The sequence below is a fragment of the Macrosteles quadrilineatus genome, unplaced genomic scaffold (genome assembly GCF_028750875.1).
Source record: "Macrosteles quadrilineatus isolate MER2022 unplaced genomic scaffold, UCM_ALF_1.0 Scaffold_5__1_contigs__length_97177068, whole genome shotgun sequence".
NCBI lineage: Eukaryota > Metazoa > Arthropoda > Insecta > Hemiptera > Cicadellidae > Macrosteles > Macrosteles quadrilineatus.
The window spans coordinates 72,167,953-72,188,552 of NW_026542598.1; the positions used below are offsets into that span (position 1 = coordinate 72,167,953).

At 35.4% G+C, this 20,600-nt stretch overlaps 1 protein-coding gene across 6 annotated transcripts in view; it reads right to left on the minus strand.

Moving 5' to 3' along the window:
* LOC128996039 (MAGUK p55 subfamily member 7) overlaps positions 1-20,600 on the minus strand; it is a 36,324-nt gene that overhangs the window by 10,811 nt on the left and 4,913 nt on the right. For 2 of the 6 annotated variants that reach the window (XM_054421169.1, XM_054421165.1), the window contains exons 4-9: positions 19,783-19,914; positions 18,953-18,982; positions 18,150-18,317; positions 17,691-17,887; positions 16,494-16,609; positions 13,587-13,658 (exon numbers count right to left, since the gene is read on the minus strand). In XM_054421169.1, the coding sequence (XP_054277144.1) occupies positions 13,587-13,658; positions 16,494-16,609; positions 17,691-17,887; positions 18,150-18,317; positions 18,953-18,982; positions 19,783-19,914 (715 nt within the window). The remainder of the gene's footprint in view (positions 1-13,586; positions 13,659-16,493; positions 16,610-17,690; positions 17,888-18,149; positions 18,318-18,952; positions 18,983-19,782; positions 19,915-20,600) is intronic. The other 4 variants (XM_054421170.1, XM_054421167.1, XM_054421166.1 and 1 more) reach the window with 3 other exon arrangements.

Sequence of the window (20,600 nt, forward strand, 5' to 3'; positions counted from 1 at the left end):
TTTGCTGCCACAAATACTCACACATTCACCAATACATACACATTTATACACTCTCTTACTAAAAACACTTTAAAACTTTGAAAACTTTCTTAAGAACCTAAAACAACTCCCACAGTACTAATTTACAAAATTTCAAATTCCCTCTTAGCTTGCTAAAATCCCTTAACTAATTAATATTTCAACTAAACAAATCTAACTTCTACTTTACAGACATTTCATAAAGACCAATTTAGCTTCAGTCTTCCGTAATCTTCCATTTAATTCCATTTTTCACATTTCCTCTTCCATCAATACATTGGTTACTTTTGGTCCTCTTCACTACTTAACTCTTCTTTAAATCAATTATATGAATTTTCTTCACGTCTTCTAACTTGCTAGGATTTTGTACTAGTACTGTTGAATCACTCAGAAAATAGCGTATTACGTAAGGTCCAACGTATCTAGGTGCTAACTTCTTGCTGAATTTATTCGCTGCATTACTTAAATAATGTGTCTTGATGTACACTTCCATATTCAACTTAAATGGATGGTTTCTCCGAGGATACCTATATCTCTCCCTTCTTTGATTTCTGGCAATGCTCCTTCTGACGTTATTTATGGCTTTCTCCAAATTTTCCCTCCTTTGATCAGGAGTTAACTTCTCCGAAATAATGTCATTAACATTCCATAAGTTTGTCAGTGCATTGTTACAAGGATGGGCAAACATTAAACCAAAAGCAGTTGATTTAGTCGAACTATTTACAGCAGTATTCAAACTTGTGGCAATCAGTCCCAGATTTGAATCCCATTTATCATGTTGGTTACCATAAAAACTCCGTAAAGCATTATTAGTCTCCCTCAAATATCGTTCCGACAAATTTCCGTTTGCTCTGTACGCAGCTAGTTTTCTGTGTTCCACATAGTTATTGAACATGAATTTCTTAAATTCCTTGGATGTAAAATAACTGGCATTATCAGACACAAGTATTCGGGGTCCTGAGAAACTATCAAAAATTATCTTCAGTTTTTCTATGATGAATTTTGTCTTGCAATCCTTCAGAGGGTACAACCATACAAAACGGGTAAATGCATCGACCACAATTAAAATGTACTGATTGAGTTTATTTGATCGGGGAAATGGTCCAGCTAGGTCAATAAACACAGTGTTTAGAGCTTGAGTTACAGGAACAGATATCAGTCGACCTTCAAACTTACGTTGTTCCGACTTAGACATCAGACAGATCTTACATTCACGGACTTTACCTTTTACGAATTCATTTAATTCAGGGTGGTGAAAACTTTCATTTACTTTACTTTGAGTCCTAAAAATTCCCATATGACCACCAATTAATGAGTTGTGATAGAATGCGAATATTACACTAAACAGTTTCTTGGGCAAATAAATCTTCTTTTTAAACAATAAAACTTCATTTTTCAGGGTATAATTTTCATTATTAGTCTTATTCTTGATGCTTTCAATGATTTTCTTATACTCTTCATCGCTCTCTTGATGTACTTTAATGTCCTTAAGATCCAATGGTATTTCATTTAACACATTACAAAAATAGACTTCATTGTTGATATTGCTTAACAGATTAGTTTCGTGAATTTCCGTCTCACTCTCTTTCTCTCCACTAAACATACGTGATAACGCATCAGCTATTATATTCTCCGAACCTTTTACATGTTCAACTGTAAATGGAAGACTAAACAACCTTTCAAACCATCTAGACAATCTTCCACGGCTTTTTCGAGATTTGAGCATGAAACTAAGACCTTGACAATCAGTAACTAATTTAAAACTTCTTACTTCCAAGAATTGATGCCATTTCTCTACACACAATATTACACTATAAGCTTCCTTTTCGTAAGTGCTATAACGCATCTCAGTAGGTGTGAATTTCTTCGAATAGTAAGCAATAGGCATTTTATTCCCCTCCTCATTTCTTTGCAATAAAACACCAGCAGCTGCAAGGTCGCTTGCGTCGGTATGCAACTCGAATTCTTTAGAAAAATCGGCCATTTGTAGTATAGGCGGATTTGCTATCTTACTCTTTAAGGTTTCAAATGCATTTTGACACTCCTCATTCCACTTAAATTTTACACCTTTCTTTTTCAGCGCAAACAGAGGTAAACATATCTCAGCATACTTTGGAATATATCGAGACCAATAACCACACATTCCTATAAACTGTCGCACTCGCCTCACAGTTTTTGGAGCAGGAAATTTCATTAATGAACTAGTTCGCTCGGGATCTATAGTAATGCTATCTTGTTTAATAATATGTCCTAAAAAACTTATTTCCTTACAAAAGAATTTGACTTTTTGTGGATTTACTGTAAGTCCGTGTTGTGCTAATCTCTTAATCACTTCTGTAACATGCTCAATATGGTTTCTCTTATCAGGGCTATATACAACAATATCATCACAAAAGTTAATCATATACTGAAATTTGATGTCATTAAATATTTTGTCCAAATAATGTGATAGTACGCTACTGCCTATTTTCAATCCAAATGGAATTCTCTTCATACGAAATTTACCAAAAATTGTACTAAAAGATGTTAAATCTCTGGATTCTAAAGCTATGGGACATTGTAAAAATGCTTTGTTTAAATCTATGACTGTAAAATATCTAGCTCCTTTTAGATGCTGATACATATTCTGCATATCTCCTAGCGGGTAATCTACATTGATTAACTTCTTATTGAGTTCAGAGTAGTTAATTACAAGTCTGTCATCTTGAGTCAAAAATGCAGGGGCGCTATACGGACTAGTGGAAACTTCCGCGACATCTTGTTTTATCCAGTCATCAATTATAGCTTTCATCTTCTCTACTTTGGGTGGACTTAAAAAATAAGGGCGTATACTAACAGGTTTATCATCCGTCACTTTAAGCTCAATTTCCAAATCAAGTGCTGATCCTATCTTATCCGTAAAAACAGTAGGAAAATTCTTAATTAACTTCTCAGCTTCTTCACACATTTCAACATCTCCTACTTTAATACTACTTAAGCTTAATTCACTCAGGTTTGTACTTGGAATTAACTTAATTTCATCTTCAGGTTTAAATGTAAAATAACCCATTTGTCGATCCATATTTAGGTTTAACTTGCTTGCACACATAAAAGGGTATCCTAAAATCATGTCAAAATATTTTAACTCAACCACTAAAAATGTTTGTTTCCAGGTAAATGATTTTATCTTAATCAAAGTTTCACATTGCTTATTTATGTTCAAAGGTTCATTGTTTGCAGCAACTATGGTTCCCTGCCAAGTATTTTCACTCATAATTAATTTATTTCCCAATAATCTGTTGTATAAATCCAAGCTTATAAAGTTTTGACTAGCTCCAGTGTCTAACAAAGCTCCCACACTTAATTTGTTTCCTAAATCCACAGAAATACAGGGTAAATGTGTTACAGTTTTAGCTTTTACTTTCTTTAATCCAGGTGAATTTATTTTATTAAAATCCTTAACAACTCTTCTCAGTTCAGACTTAAAATTGGGACTATGAGAACTATATACAGGTTTATTATTTCCGAATTCTTTCTTGCCGTCCGGAAAAACAGATTTGTAGTCTAGGCTACGTGTTTTTCCTGGCTTAACTAGTTTTTTGGATCTGGTCTGTAACAATTACGAGCAATATGACCTACTCTTTGACATTTGAAACAAACAGGCCTCTCATTGTTACGATTTGAGTAGTGACTTTTAGGTCGTTGAACTCCTGGATTTGGTTTATCCATCCTAGGCTTATCATCAGTTGATAGATAAGGCTTGCTAACACTACTATTACTAACTGGAAAACCTTGATTTCTGAGGTAATCATTGTATGTTACATTATTTAAACTTATACAAAGATGATCTAAGTCTAAAAATGTTTCAGGGTTCTTCTCAAATATTAGTTTGTTGCGCAAATCAGGATGTATTCCATTCTTAATAAAACTAACAAGTTGACTCTCAGTTAAATCACACTTTAATACCTGGTGGTTTATTTTTATTTCATGCACATATATAGACAAAGGTTCAAGGTGTTTTTGAGGTCGAAAAATTAAATCTTGTTTCAGCTTTTCCCTTAAGGTGATTGGCAAAAATGTAGTGATTATATTAGCATGCAACAAATCAATTGATTTTAATTCCCTTTTGAATTCTAATATTTTATTCACTAATGGTGCTGTAGAATAAATTGGTAGAATCTCATACAAATCTTGCTCAGATAAGGAAGTTTCATTTCGGACAGTAACTAGGTTTCTCAAAAACTGCAACAATGTGTTTGTTTCTAAACCATTACACACAGGAAATTTTTTTAAATAAATTTCCAATGGGTTTGACAACTTTGTAAAAAGGCTACTAGGACTTAGGCTACTATTTACAACTGTACATGAGTTTGGTTGATTATTTATGACTTGACCCGGCACATTTTGTTGAAAACAATCCATTTCTACTTTTTGAGGTGTTGATGAAGTGAAGTTTTCAGTTGGTGGAACTACAGATTTAGACTGGTTTAATTTGTCCCCAATTATTTCATGCTCAACTATAGAGTTATTCAGCTCCTCTTCAAAATCCCCCATTTCCTGGTCTGAGAAGGTATGCATTGTTTTAAATTGCTCAAAACTATTTAAGATTTGCTGATTTAATTTGTCTAAACTAACTTTCTTATCTGGATCCAGCTTACATTGTAATAGATTAGTAGTCCGGTTTTGTACATGCACTAGTTTAGCCTTGATTTTAGCTATTTTGAGTTTAGTCACATTTTCCCTACACTGTTCAATTAGAGAATCAATTTGTTCACACTTTTCCCCAATTATAGTTATTTCCCCAGATAAAGTGTATGAACCTTTTAAATTTGTTAAATCGGTATTCTGGTTAATACAAGATCTTAAAGTTTTTCTTAAAGAGTCTACATCACTATCACTCGTTTCTTCCCCTCTTATTCTTATCTCGTACAGAAGTTCTTCTTTGTTTAGATAATTTAAATTGTATTTTGACATGTTGAAAATTTTCAGCCTCTATTTATTTGCTGTAGTTCTTCTAACATAGCCATAATCCTCAATAATCATGTAGGCCTATGTATTTCTCACTTTTACCAGCTTCTAATTTTAAATGATTCATTAGCAGAGTTGCGCACTTGTGTACCCCTACCTTGTAGCCAATTAGGTAGTATACTTTAATTTAGGATGAATCTAATTTAAGCTGGTAGTAGAAGTGAGATAAATTAAAAGACAAAGTAGGCCAAAGATGCATTTATTTTACGGATGTCAAATTTCTCAAAATACACTTTCCAAATGAAATTAAATATCCAGTTGTTACTTCCAAAAATTATACTAAATAATAAAATAGTGGAAAGATCTTACTTTAAACAGAGACACTGGTTTAATGGTCAGAACAGGCACTAGCAGATACCATGCAAACTAGAAGTGGTGCAAAAAGCTACTGGACCAATCATAAGAAGGTGAACAAGAAGTGGTAGTACCAAGAAGTGGTTGATTTCTGTCTGAAAACATCACACAAACCCAATAAAAACTATTCTCTATAAATTCTAATAATTAAAAGTAGATTTAAGATCTTTACAACTTCTTGTGAAAATGTGCTTCTCCTAGAACAAAACTCAACAGGTCTGTATAAACTTTACTTGTTTTCTTTTCTTGTGAAATGCATTAAAATTGATTTGAAAACTATTCATTCCTTTTCATCTTTTTCCAAAAGTGATTTCTACAAAGCTATATACAATAAATCAGCTAAAATCTTATTACTAAACAATATTAAAACTACTTACAATTTTCTACAGCAACCACAACTTAGATGACCATATTTCCAGTGAACTTAAAACTGACAAAGTTGAACCTAGTTATCACTAACCACTACCAACCCTACAAAACTAAAACTTCTAAACTGCTGGTCACTCTTTCTTAATCTTTCTAGCCAATGATTAAATAATATTGATTTTGTTTTGTTATTTCAAATAAAAACTAACTACCATCGGTACAACGTTTTATAACGTGGGTCATTGATTATTATGCAATCTTAGTTTCGTCACAGAGAAGTATTTTACTTCTCTGTGCTTTCGTCTGCAAACATTTTGAAACATTAAGTTGCCTGGTTAAGTTTTAATTTTGTTTTTGTGAAAAAATAGCTGTTTGGTAAGGTATTGAAAGATGGTGTTTAATCATTTTGTCCATTACGATTTGTATGTGTGTCTATTAAAGTACTGATATGTATCAATATGTCAAACTATTAATAAGAATAAGAATGATTTATTCCATTGATCTTTTTACAAAGAAATAGGACACGTATTTGATACATGTATCAAAATGTTTTTTTTAATTTATTGAGTTTCCCCGTCTCATAACTTTTTATATTCAACGTAAACAAATTTGAATCTAGTCAACAACAATGAATTAATTCATTGAAAACAATCGATACAACTGATTTCTATTTCAATGGAAGTTAACAAGTGAGCTGATTTTAACTTCCTAAGGAGAAAAAGAGCTACTGTAACCCCGCAAATCATGTATTAAAAACACCTTTTTTGTGCAAAGAAATAAGTTTTTCTTCAGTTTGGTTTTGTTAAAAATTGGTCAATTCATCAGAAAAACAAGTCATTGGCTTCTGAGAACTTCTGCTCAATTATATTTATTTTAATTTTAAGACTAGCTCCAAATTGACACAGGAATGGAATATCTCAAAGGTTAAAACTTCAAGTATGGAGGTTTCAACAGTAAATGTCCCATTGCCATATTAAACTTGTAGTTGTTTTTTTTTTTTTATGTTAAATTTTTTTAAATTAACCAGATGTGTTCTGCTATCTTTTCCTGATTTCTGTGTTATGTCTCTATAGACTGACTTTACCTAGTCAAACTGAAGAAATTTACTTCTTGTAAATTATAGTATCTTTTGTGTCACATCAGTTATTAAGTATCAAAAACTAATAGAGGAAATACTTTTTTACTAAAAAGTAGCACTCATTAAGAAGAAGGCGAGTCCAGTGAGGTTGTCACTCCTTCAAGGGCTTATCACTAATAACATCCACAGCCCACTGAAATCAAATCACAATTTTGCTTTAGAAAACCCAAAAACATTATTCTGTACATAAGAAAATTATTTCCGTATCAATTAAGTGTTTTAAGGCGTTAAAAAATATTAGAAAATGCCCATTTTGAACTTTATTGTGAGCATTCACGTTAGCTAGAATAGGACGATCATTCTTGTTTTAAATTGATCGTAAACCTTTTATCGGTACAATACTGCTGTATATTGACTGTATTGAAACAGTGTGGAATGGAAAGTTAGCTTTCACTTAGGATGTCAAAAACAGACCTCATCACTAGTGGATTCATTGTTTCTGAGGTGTTGGTGTGGTTTTACTTCAAAAGCAGTCTTCTTCAATCTTCACAAAAAATACTTATTGAATCAAAATAGTCCATTACTATTAAAGGATGGTTTTGTTTCGTCCATTACACTGTCTATCTTATGTTTTATCTTTGAATTGAACATACTGTAATTTTTATTGGGCCGTAACTTTTCTGACTGTTTTCTGTTATTCTTGGTTTCATAGTCACTCAATATAACCTGATTACAGTTTTAAACTAAGTAGACTTTTGGTACCTATTTGAGCTATTTCCAATTAATATTTAATATTTAATGGCCATGTTATATCATTGGCTAAGACAACAATTATTTGACTAGGACAAATAATTGGGATGGCTATCATAGATTGCTAACCCAATATAACATGGCTGTAAGGAGGGCCAAAAGGCTCTCCTGGAAACATTTCTGTAGCAAGCTAGAAAGTGTTAGAGATACATCTAGGATATACACTGTCCTAACAAAGGACAACTCCTCCAAGCTAGGCCCCCTCAAGGAGCCTGGGGGAGATATGCTGTATGAACCTAAGGAAGTGCTAAAGCTCATGGCGGCCACCCACTTCCCTGGCTGCATCATCCCAAGCGAGCCATTGGTGCCGGAGGATGAGGAACAAGCTGTCGCAAGGGCAAACAACACTCGGTGGAGGGTTGCGTGCCACATTGTGACACACAGTCGTGTGAGATGGGCCATAGGGTCACTCATCCCATACAAATCACCTGGACCCGACAAGGTAAGACCTGTCTGTCTCCAGCAAGGTATCGATATATTACTTCCGGCAATGAGTAAGTTGTTCAGGGCCAGCTTGGCCCTGGGACACATTCCCCCGGCCTGGAGCATCTCAAGGGTGGTTTTCATCCCTAAACCTGGTAAGGCAAGTTACACGGATCCCAAGTCCTTCCGTCCCATCTCTCTGTCCTCATTCCTGTTGAAGACCTTAGAGAAACTGGTGCTGAGGTATGTGGGGGACACAGTCCTCAGAGTCAATCCCCTACATAGAAACCAGCACGCCTATACCCCAGGAAGATCCTGTGACTCTGCCCTACATCACCTGGTAAGCAGAATCGACAAGGCGTTTGAGTTCAAGGAGATTGCCCTTGGGGCGTTCCTTGACATCCAGGGCGCCTTTGACAACACTGAAACCCAGGCTGTAATCAATGCTGCCAGAGCTCGTGGATTCCATGAGGTGGTGTGCGGGTGGGTAGAGTCTCTACTTAAGAGGAGGAAGGTAAGACTCTCTCTTCACAATGAGGTTCTGGAGGCCAGGACCACACGAGGGTGTCCACAGGGGGGTGTACTCTCTCCTCTTCTCTGGAACCTTGTTGTGGACGACTTAATTAGATCTCTCAGTGATAGTGGTGTATTCGTTCAAGGATACGCGGACGACATTGTGATACTAGTTATGGGTAAATTCAACAACACGGTCTCCGACCTCATGAACACAGCCTTGAGGTCAGTTGGACAATGGTGCACTGAGGTAGGCCTTTCTATCAACCCCTCCAAAGTGGCGGTTATCCCCTTCACGAGGAGGCGCGATCTAAATGGCATTGGACCTCTGAGACTACAAGACACAGTGCTTGAAATGCAGAATCAGGTAAAGTACCTGGGGGTGGTATTGGACCGAAAGCTGCAATGGGGGCCACAACTCCAAAAGGTCATTGATCGAGGTAAGTGGTCACTCATGGCCTGCAGACGCATGGTGGGAGGAACCTGGGGGCTCAAGCCGGCGCTCATGCACTGGCTATTTGTCTCCGTGGTAAGGCCCGCCATGACATACGGCTCACTCGTGTGGTGGCCCAAGATGGACTCAGTGTCGGCGGTGAGAGATCTGGCTGCCGTCCAAAGACTCGCCTGTCTCATCATCACGGGCGCAATGAGCAGCTGTCCGGGAGCCTCACTGGACTGCCTTCTCAACCTCACTCCGATTGACCTTCATGTCAAGGTCACTGCGAGGAGGACTGCCTACAGACTCCAGTGTGATAACCTTTGGTTGGATGTTGGAGGATCCCGAGGTCACTCTCGGATCACTCAGCAGGTAAGAGGGGAGGTAATGGACATGCCCTCGGATCACATGCCGACTCGATTCTTCTTCGCCAGACCATTCACTGTCCTCCTTCCGTCCAGGGATGAGTGGATGTCCGGTGGGAATCCTCTTCCACAAGGCGACCTTGAATGGTATACTGATGGTTCTAAGGTAAGAAGTGGGACTGGGGCTGGAATTCATGGAGTGCAGAACGGGGTGGACATTTGTCTTCCTATGGGCACTCACCCAACTGTGTTCCAGGCCGAAATGACTGCGATTATGGTATGTGCTAGGGAAAACCTGAGGCTAGGCTTCAGGGACATCAACATTTCCATTTTCACAGACAGCCAGGCTGCGCTCAAAGCGCTTGATTCCTATGAATTTAATTCTAAGGTGGTCTGGGACTGCCTTTCTGCGGTATGTGACCTGGGCAGGCGCAACAAGGTAACGCTCTGTTGGGTTCCTGGGCACTCAGGGATAGAAGGGAATGAGGTGGCTGACAGGCTAGCAAATGCCGCGTCAGCCTCAGACTTCGTGGGACCACAGCCTTTCTGTGGAATCTCTCGTGGGCATGCATGTCACTCAGTCATGGCATGGGCTCAGGAGGAACACAGGAAAAGATGGGTTAGGCTTCAGCACCATAGGGTAAGTAAGCTCACCCTCTTCTCTCCTTCCCAGACGGTCGCCTCCAATGCCCTACGCTTGGACAGGAGGCGACTCAGACAGATCACAGGAATGGTCACTGGACATGGCTTTCTGAAATTACACCTGCATCGCTTGAGGATCCACAATGGTGACACTGCGTGTAGGAAATGTGGGCAATCAGAGGAGACTGCTGATCACCTACTCTACGACTGCACAGCTCTGAATGAGGTAAGGGACAGTACTCTTGGTGTAATGACAAGGGGCAGACACCTTCCTCAGGAGGAGCTCATTGACAGGATGCTTGAGTTCATTAAGCAACTCAGGTTTGACGGACTCTGAAGTACCATGTGGGGAGCGCAAAAAGCCCATCAGTGGCTGACGTGCAATAGGACAAGGTCCGCCCCTACAGAATCAATCAATCAATCAAAGAAAATTATTTCCGTATCAATTAAGTGTTTTAAGGCGTTAAAAATATTAGAAAATGCCCATTTTGAACTTTATTGTGAGCATTCACGTTAGCTAGAATAGGACGATCATTCTTGTTTTAAATTGATCGTAAACCTTTTATCGGTACAATACTGCTGTATATTGACTGTATTGAAACAGTGTGGAATGGAAAGTTAGCTTTCACTTAGGATGTAAAAAACAGACCTCATCACTAGTGGATTCATTGTTTCTGAGGTGTTGGTGTGGTTTTACTTCAAAAGCAGTCTTCTTCAATCTTCACAAAAAATACTTATTGAATCAAAATAGTCCATTGCTATTAAAGGATGGTTTTGTTTCGTCCATTACACTGTCTATCTTATGTTTTATCTTTGAATTGAACATACTGTAATTTTTATTGGGCCGTAACTTTTCTGACTGTTTTCTGTTATTCTTGGTTTCATAGTCACTCAAGATAACCTGATTACAGTTTTAAACTAAGTAGACTTTTGGTACCTATTTGAGCTATTTCCAATTAATATTTAATATTTAATGGCCAGTTATATCATTGACTAAGACAACAATTATTTCCTAAACGTCTAAAGATCACAAAATCAAAGCACATGTCAACAACATCAACTTACAAAACAACTGAGTGTTATTTATTACCACAGACATTAATGTTCAACAATTCGTATGTTATAAATCTACAACATTAAAAACTAATGACTTACCTAAAAAGACCAATGATTGAGACTGATTGATGAAAAATTAATGTATACATGTAATATAGTAGTGTAAATACAACAAATAGGGAAATTAAACAACAGGGTTTCAAACAGTTTTAGGGGAGGTTTAAGATAAACCTGGGTAAAATCTTCATTCAGTAGGAGGCAGTCAGATCGAGCACAAAGTTAGAAAATCAAGCTATGCTTTTACAATTGCAGATGTAGACGATATAGTTTCCGTTGTCGTGGGAAAGATGATGATATTCCATGACCACAGGATATGTTCAGCATTTACGGAGATTGCAGAAGACGGTGATGATGTTTTTGTGACTACAAAATATAATCACGGTTTTGCCAATGAAAATCAAGGAGGACGATGATTATATTAGTATACCTTAATTATTAGTATATCTTGTCTTAAGGATACCATTAACCTGAAGACAAGAGCCAAATCCAAGAATATTAAAAAGGAAACTTAAAGATTTTATAACGACTAAAGCATTGTATAATATACAAGAATTTCTTGACCCAGAGTTCAATTCAAAACCTTCTGGGACTTGAAGGGCTTATGGATGTGTAGAATATTTTATTGCTTTCTTATTTTACTTATGATTGTTAATTGTTTTGTTGAGAATCTCTATTGTAATAGTATAAATAGCCTTCTTTTTATGATAAAAAAAAATGGTAGAAATAAGTTAGAAAACAGTTTTAAGTTATAATAAAGAATCACTTTTTGACACTGTTCAATGTACTGTAAATATGTACTAAAAGAATAAAGATTGTTTGAAATGAAATGACCTTGGGAGATCTCCCGGATTTGGCCGCAATCGCGGAAGACCATGACGATGTTTCCATCACTATGGGGATATTCAAGATTAGTCCCTGATCGCAGAAGATGATGATGTTGTCTTCACAACTAATGGATATGATAACAATTTTTACAATATTTAAAGATCGCGGATCGATTGTGATAACATCGAGATAAGTCCAAATTACACCAAATTCATGATGGACAGAAAATACTGTACTTAGGGAGTGTACACAAACCAAGAGCTCTTATATCCAAAATAAATATCAAATAATACTATCAAGTCTAAAATCAATAACTATCCCAATTAATAATATTCTTATTGGGGAGCGAGCTGGCGTAGTGGTTAGAGCGCGGGACTTCAGTCCCTGAAGTCCCGGGAATGGATTTTATCTAAGTGATAATGCCGCAACCCCTAGGTCTAACCTGAAGTAATGTAAATACAATCCCAGGCTCGTGCCTAGCGTCCTAGGAAAAAAATAATAATAATAATATTCTTATTCAGATGCAGACATTCATTATTAACAAATAAATGACTTTGACTTATAATTTTTGGTTTGTTTTTGCCATTTTCAACAAATACAGCATCTCATTTATCGAATTACCTAATTAGTAGAATTTTTTCAGGTTAGTGGCAACTCTAATCAACATAAAAGATACAATTTCCTTAACCAGAGAGATTTGTGGTTTTTAGATAAGATAAGTTTTTTGGTTAGAGTGTTCTATTTATCACCATAAAACAATGAACAGGATGAAAAAATTCAACTGCAAAGCCTTAAAATTTAACTAATTTTAAATAATAATTGCATGAATTATGTTTTTACTAAATCAGAATAGCTGCATAGCAATCTTAGGCGTAGGCCTACGGCTCATTGAATTGAACAATTGCTAAAAATTCATGTCTAGTGAATGGTAAATCTTGTGAATACTTTCTATCGTGATTCATCATGTTAAATACTACCGGGGTTGAATAAAAAATCTACGATGATCAAAAACCAACATTCAAACACAGGCCCACATTCAGGGGGGGGGGGGGGTGGACATTGAAGCAGACTTTGTGGCACACTGAATGCTTTCTCATTCCAAATGTATTTTTACTCAAGGTCAGTACATTTATCAGTAACCATTCCTAAATAAATACCCATTTAAGCATAGCTTAAAGAGTAGGTACTAACAAATAAAAAATCACACTGAATTATGATTGTAGCAAATGTTTCACACTTCTTTTATTCTTGGAATTAATTATTTCAACAATTTGTATACGATTTAGTTATACTTATTAATAAAAATGCATGTTATGAACATGAGCTAGAAGTTAATCATCATACAGAAAAAATTATATTTTTACAAACTGAAAATCTACCATTTGAAAATAAAATCAGTAACCATTGTCATGAATGATACAAAATAACATGGACTGTCAAAATAAAATATGATTTACTTCAAGAAAAAAAATATTACATTCATCTGTAACCTTTATGATCAGTAAAGTAACCCTGACGACAAAACATCCTTTGTCTTAGTATCTTAGTTACCTACATTATTTTGGACCATATTCACATGGTGGAATGAGAAAACAGCCACATCACACAGTATGAATATAAAAATATTACTCACTAGTGCCCGGGTTGGCCTCGTTGGTGAAAGAAAAAAGAAGTAGATCAAGCAGATCGGGGGGAAGGCCCTCCCCTGAAAAAACTAGAGTTAATGAAAACTGACCGAGCATTTCAGCAACATAGCACAAACCATCGAAACAGCCGTTGTCCAGTAACGTGGAGGTATTTTAAAAGTAAAAGCTACTCTTTTTTATTACTTTTATCTTTATTTTGAACTGTCTATGTGGGGTACCAGCAACAAAATCAATTGTATTTATCGACAACTGAAGGAGCGAGCAGCTCTGAAATTCTTCATGTTTATTTGCGCATTTTCGAGTATTTTTGCCAGTAAGGTAAGGCTGCTGTTTAACCTCCATTACAAAATCTTCAAATACCCTGGCCTAAAAGATTTACTAAAATTTTTTTATAGATTAACATCAAAAGAATAACATTATCTACTTAAAAAGTTTTACCTGTGTTTGATCAAAATTGCTGAAACTATACTATTTCACCAGTACATTCCAATTCCAGTGGTTTTAGAATAAAAATTAGGGGGAAAAAACTTATAAAAAGCGCTCAGGAAAAAAGGTGATATTTTTATTTAAGCAATTGAACTACGTCTTAAAGCTTCTACATTAAATAACTTTGAAGATAAATGATGATTTTAAAGTAAAACATGTGGTGGCTATGTCGCAGCAATACTCTTGGCCTTTCATGCATCAAGATCACGTCACACTACAAGACTAGAGAGAGTTCCACTAACTTTGAGAGAGATTGAGAACCATGCGGAAGGCCAACCTTATCAACCGACTCAGATAAAACTCATTGTACCAGTGGCCAATAATAAAAAAAAGAAGAATAGTGCTGAAGACAGTGCTCATAATAATATTATCAACACCTAAAATCAAACAAACATCTTTAACTCTACACTACACTACGCTATGTGCATCAAAAGCTAACAAGTGCTTCAAGCGTAAGCTGCTACTAACAGGCCCTAATTTATTACTCGGCTTTTGATAAACCCATTGACTATGGAAACCATTAGAGAGTAGCAAGAAAGATATAAACATTCCAAATATGTGATATTAAACTAGTTTACGATACAGTGTTGTCTGACAGGAAATCAGTCACAAGTAGGCTATTATTTTGAAAATGCGTTGTCTACTTTAGTATCCATAGTCAATAATATAAAACAGGTAAGTAACTCTATTTATACGGTCTAAAATCAATCCTGGAGGCAATGTTGAATAAATCAATAAGAAAACACAACAATTATATTTTTCCAATTTACTGTTTTTGGTGCAATAGCTTATTTTTAAAATAACTATCAACATCAACAGATAAAGCTGTAATGGGGATAAAGAAATAAGTAAGTACTACCTACTACTTACCTATTTCAAGTAGGGATCATCCAAAAATTTCAAATTATTTTGTTTACAAGTTAATTCATATGCAACAAAATACAATTCAGAATATTCAGATTCCTTTTTAAATACATTTCCAAGGTCTAAAATTTCAAGCTCATAAAAAAAAACCAATGAACATCACAGTTCTAAGCAATCAATACGCATAGCCAAACTTTATCAAGTCTTCACAATTCCGAGTAGGATGAGTAGGTCCGAGTAAGTTTTCCATCTGCCTTAAAACAGTTTTACCTAAGCTATGTATGTTTATTTATTTTGTAAATTCAAGAAACAGCATATTGGAATAAAGTTATTAAGTCATGATAATTTTTTGAGTTATTCAAATGTTTTAATTTTTATTTGACTATATTTAGAATGGCTGACTGTAGTTCAATAGACAACTTTTAAATAATTTTAAATACTATCTTCATGCAGCACACTATGGAGGTTAGGTTTGAAATTAAATACCCTTACAAACAGGAAAACCTTACTTCTAGCAGGGAAGGAATTTCTGTACATATATGTGACAGATTAAATGAATTTACGATTTACGTAGGTCAACCCTTGCATATTGAAAAAACGAATGAGTGGAATTTTGATATTTATGGGAACCAAGCATACTCAAAGTTATTGTATGATTGTATTTAATCTGAGCTCGGAATCATCTAGGCCTATTTCAATATTAAGTTATACTCCAACTTTAAGCACAGCCCAAAATTATGAAAATACCTAAAAAGTAGGTGCAGCAAAGAAACTCTACTAACTTAACTCAATAATCAACCTCTTACAAATAATAATTTATTAAATAAATTATACTCTTTCGGATAAATTATTTGTCTGAGATTTTTTTTCAGGTAGTTCACATTATGTTGTTATAAAAAAAATACTTGTATTGCAGAAGTTTCTAAACTTCATATGAACATTATTGACATATTTTATGACCATAATGGACCCTAGTTCAAGATATTTACTACTAAAAGTTCAACTAAAAGCAATTCTTGATAAATTGACACATCCTTGAAATAGTAGACTTGTGCTTCATAGTTTTAGTATTTTGTAAATTTAGAAATAGAGGAAGAAAAAATGTCAAGTTTTAGAGCTTGTCTGACCAAAATATTTACAGTAGGCTTTAGACAATATCGAGATGTGTGATCGAGATGTCGTCCAATTAGCTTTTGTAAAGTAAACCGACCATTTTTGTAAAAATATTATATGCTTAGTGTCAGTGGTTGAATTCTTGAAACTGAGAAGATGGAACTATAACATTACAGGAGTTAAGGGCCCCTACACTTAACCTCCTTTGGCCCCCTCCCACCCTTACTCTCTTGTTTAAAACCCTACTAAAACAAGAATAAATCATATTTATGAATTTTTATCCAATTGCAATTGCTGCATCAGTGGAATTTACAGCAAACTGAACCAAAGCCATATCCTTCATTTATCGGGAGCACCAGCGACACACAAGTAATCAGTGTGTACTGGAGGATGACTACAGCGCTGACTGGTGCTGTTAGTGGGGAACTGACCTTCTTTGGATGTTTTGGTGTTGGCTCTCTCGTGCAGAATCCGTCTCTCCTGGAGAGCTCTACTGGGTATCAGTCCAGCTCTCATATCTCTGTCTCCCTCTTTCCTGGCTTGCCACCTGTCAACGTGTTTCAACATTTTTAGCATTTTAATTAATGACCATATTAAATATGTCATAACCATGAGAATTGAAAACCAAATCTTGGAAGGTCCTGAAGGACCTTGCGAAAAGGTGAAAAGGACGGCCCAGGAAAGTTGGAAGCAGTTTTGAAATAGACACTTGAAGAAGAGAAACGAGTTGGGAAGGTGGGAAGAAAATTGAGACACTGTGCTAGCAAGTCCGCACAAACATACAACTAAACCGCTAAATACCCCCGTCACAGTAAACTAGCAGAATAAGTGAATTCCCATTTGTCTGCTTGGATTTTAACTAAAATATTTCCTTAAACTTAAAAGTCGGATGTATTCCTTATTTAAATAACATTGGATTTAACGAATAGGCTTACTTAGCTTTGCAATTACAAGGAAGGAAAGTGTTCTTTGATGGTTGTAATGAAAATTGGGCATTTTTATGTGTTAAGGGATAGCACTTGAAAAAATACTTTTATTTAATTTCAAAACATAATAACAAGCATAACACTATTCCTAACACCTAATTTTATGTTGTAGAGTTAAACTCTACACATTCATGCCAAGTTTCACCAGAATCATATCAAAATACTAGGGTTATCGTCTTTATAGACACAGACAATAGTTCTCTTGCTGTGTGAGTACCCTGATGAAGTTTGTTCATTGAGAAAAGCATGGAGTCTGCTGTCTAGAGTACGGTACATATAGTCAACGATATAACTACATTCATCCAGATCAATTGGGACAATACGCCGTCCGGATAATCAATAATCCAAAATATTTGGATTTTTCACGAAGACAGATTACAGGGATTGGCACTAGGCAAGACAACTGATTGCTTATAGAACGATACGACACTGCAATAGACAAGCAGTATGGAAAAAAAATGCCTAAATAATTTAAATAAAGAATTGCCGTACACTGCAATTGACTTAATTTTTCTGGCCAATTTTTTTTTTTTCTTGAGGAGATCTGGATCATCTAGCTATCACGAGTACCGGTAGGAACATGTGTCTCCTACCACTTCTGTAGCGTTTGCTTCTGTCCCACTCCCTCACACTCACACTTACCAGTACGCATCATCCTGGCTGACAATGTGTAGAATGTCTCCTTTTCTGAAGTCCAGCCCAGCCTCCTTGCAGGGGATGTAGGGGTCGCTGAAGGCGAAGTAGTCAAAGTGTGCTCGAACCCTGACCTTGCTCTCTCTCAAGCCCAACCGACCCTCTGCTGGGACCAGCTTGAAGGTGATGGTACCTTCTGATGCTTGCTGCAGGCACATGGTAAACAGTGTTTCATGTATCATTAAAATATTGAATCTTGGTTTACATTTAACAAAATTGAAGATTCTCTTTACTTGATAAAGTCTCCATCGGACGAAATATTGTGTGTTATTGTGTTCTATAATAGCCTGTACTTTTCTAAGGTAAGCTAGCTGCTATAACTTTATTATCCAAAATCCTGGCCTAGAATATTTCTTAAAACTAATAATACTATTTCAATGTAATAGTCTTACTTGTTATAAAACATACCAGTATCTTAAGCACGTCGTTGGGTGTCTTGCCCTCAACGTTGATGTTGTTGACTTCCACGACCTCGTCGCCCACATGTATGAGGCCTGAGCGGTCCGCAGCGCCTCCGTGCATCACTCTCGCAATCACTATCTTGCCTGTCTCCTCGTCTGTCTTGATGGTCGCTCCCTGTAAGACTTAGTAGTAAGACGGATGATAAGAGTTTAACTGTGTTCTGTACAACTAATTATGTTTATAACTACAACCATCCGTTTAAACCCTCCATTTGCAGCATACATACTACAAATTTTAAATACAAAAATTGAATTCATTATCTGATTCTTTTCTAATTTCCTTTTCCGTCTGGTTCTTTTCTCTAGTATATAATTTCTCATAATTTGATTTTGTATGAAGTAAGCACTACAGCCTAAAAGCTGAAATAAAGAAAGAACAGCCAAATAACTATCTTCGTTTAGTAAGATAAAAAATAAACTCACCCTTACTTACACACAATGGCAAGACAATTGCCATTATTGTAACATTCAACAGACAGCTGATTTTATTAAACTCGAGCTGATCACAGGGAAAACTAATCCAACAAATTATAAGCAAGTCAGCTGATATTTTCTGAGAAAAAAGTTTATGGTCTAATTTTCCTTTTCTACTTGATTTTTTTTTATTTTGCTATTCAACAGACATTGTGTTTGCTCAATAAATAACTTATAGGCCTAAATAAACTGCAATAAATAATGATAACAGACGGTAACCTCATTCCATTAAAAACATCCTATGGTGACTTAAAATAGTTTAACCTTGAAACTTACAACAATTGGTTCAGCACTTTGTGCTCCAGTCTTTGGCAGCATCAACAAAAAGCATCAATTTGTTAAGTCTGTATTTTCTAGTCATAAAATTTATGTCAAACCCAACTTATATTCTATGGAAGGAAATAATGAAGTTTTATCAAACAACACACTTTTTTATATTATTTGCCACAGTAAAATCCCTGGCATTAAAGTAACTAATTAATTAATTTTGGCATTAAAGAAAACAACTTAGCAATTAAACAAATAATAATGAATATTTTAAGAGATTTTCCAGACTTGATGAAGTAGATAATTTGATTTTAATCTTATACAATAGAAAATATTTACTTTAAATACATTTGTTCTACAGTGTGGAAAATAGTTCTTTGGATATTTACCCAAAGAATTCGCATAAATCCAAAATCATAGAAACTGTCAAACTGAACAAAACCAACTAAAATTACTTGCCAGAGAGTCTGTTGACTTTATACCTCTAAGTTTTCTTGCTTATCCTAACCCAAATTTGGATTTGAAATAGAATAGATACAAGCTAATAACAAATTAAATTCACCCAACTTATATTAAATGAGACAATACAAGTAAAATGTTTGAAAGTGGGCGAATTATTTTGGACACAAAATCAAGTGAAGGGTACATTGCCTAACTTAGGATTTCAAAATTGGTTTAAATACAATTTTCTAAAGAACAAAAATTACAGATTTTACGTCTTAATATGAACACTTCCATTCCTAAATGAAACTAAAATCGATCAGTAGTGTTCTGACTATTCCATAAGTAAATTACCATTCATTTAAGTTATAGGTTACTTGTTTTTGTGGATAACTTACCAAGGGCTCATTACTTTTAACTAGCTGAACAATCTTGATTGTCTCTTCATCCTCATCAACTTCAAGAGGTATTTCCGGAAGACGAGGAAAATAGTCTTTCTGTGCGACCGCGTCGTGAGCACATAACAGACCCTGAAAACATGCACGGGTAGATTAGGCACTGTCCTTAAGTCATTGAAGTCATTTCCATGTTTAAGTTATATCCAGTTTTAGAATTAAAATGAAGTAGTTTTTCAAAGATTCAACTAAATAGCTGCTGACATATTAATTACTCCTACCGTTTTCTATTGTAAACTTTAACTTTAACCAAGTGAAGCCAAAAAGACGACTTACTGAAACCTATAAGCTTTCCTGTTATATTAATAATCAGAGCATTGAAACTCGTAATAAGTAATAATAGGGAATGCATGAAAAGGATGCACAAATCAAAGACTATTGGCTTATACCACTATACTACCATACCATTGTACCATAATTGATCTTAACAAAAAGGTATGATATTGTGTGGATGTGATTTTACAGTAGGGCGTCGTAGTTAAATTACATTATCTATGTCAAGAAGTCAAACAGGCTCTATGTACAGGCAAATTTCCTTTCTTCTTTCTTGTTTAGCAATATTTTAATTTAAAGACTTTTGTACTCAATGGTACGTTCTATGAAACGTTTAAAATGTTGTTTGCTTTTGTAAACACTCTAAAAGAAAATAACTGTTTTGTCTGTGGTACTTCACTTGGACAGTTAATTTTTCACCTAAACTGAGTAGGTATACAGTTAAAAATGCAACACAGCTATACCTTGTCCTTCTTTGTAGTTTATAA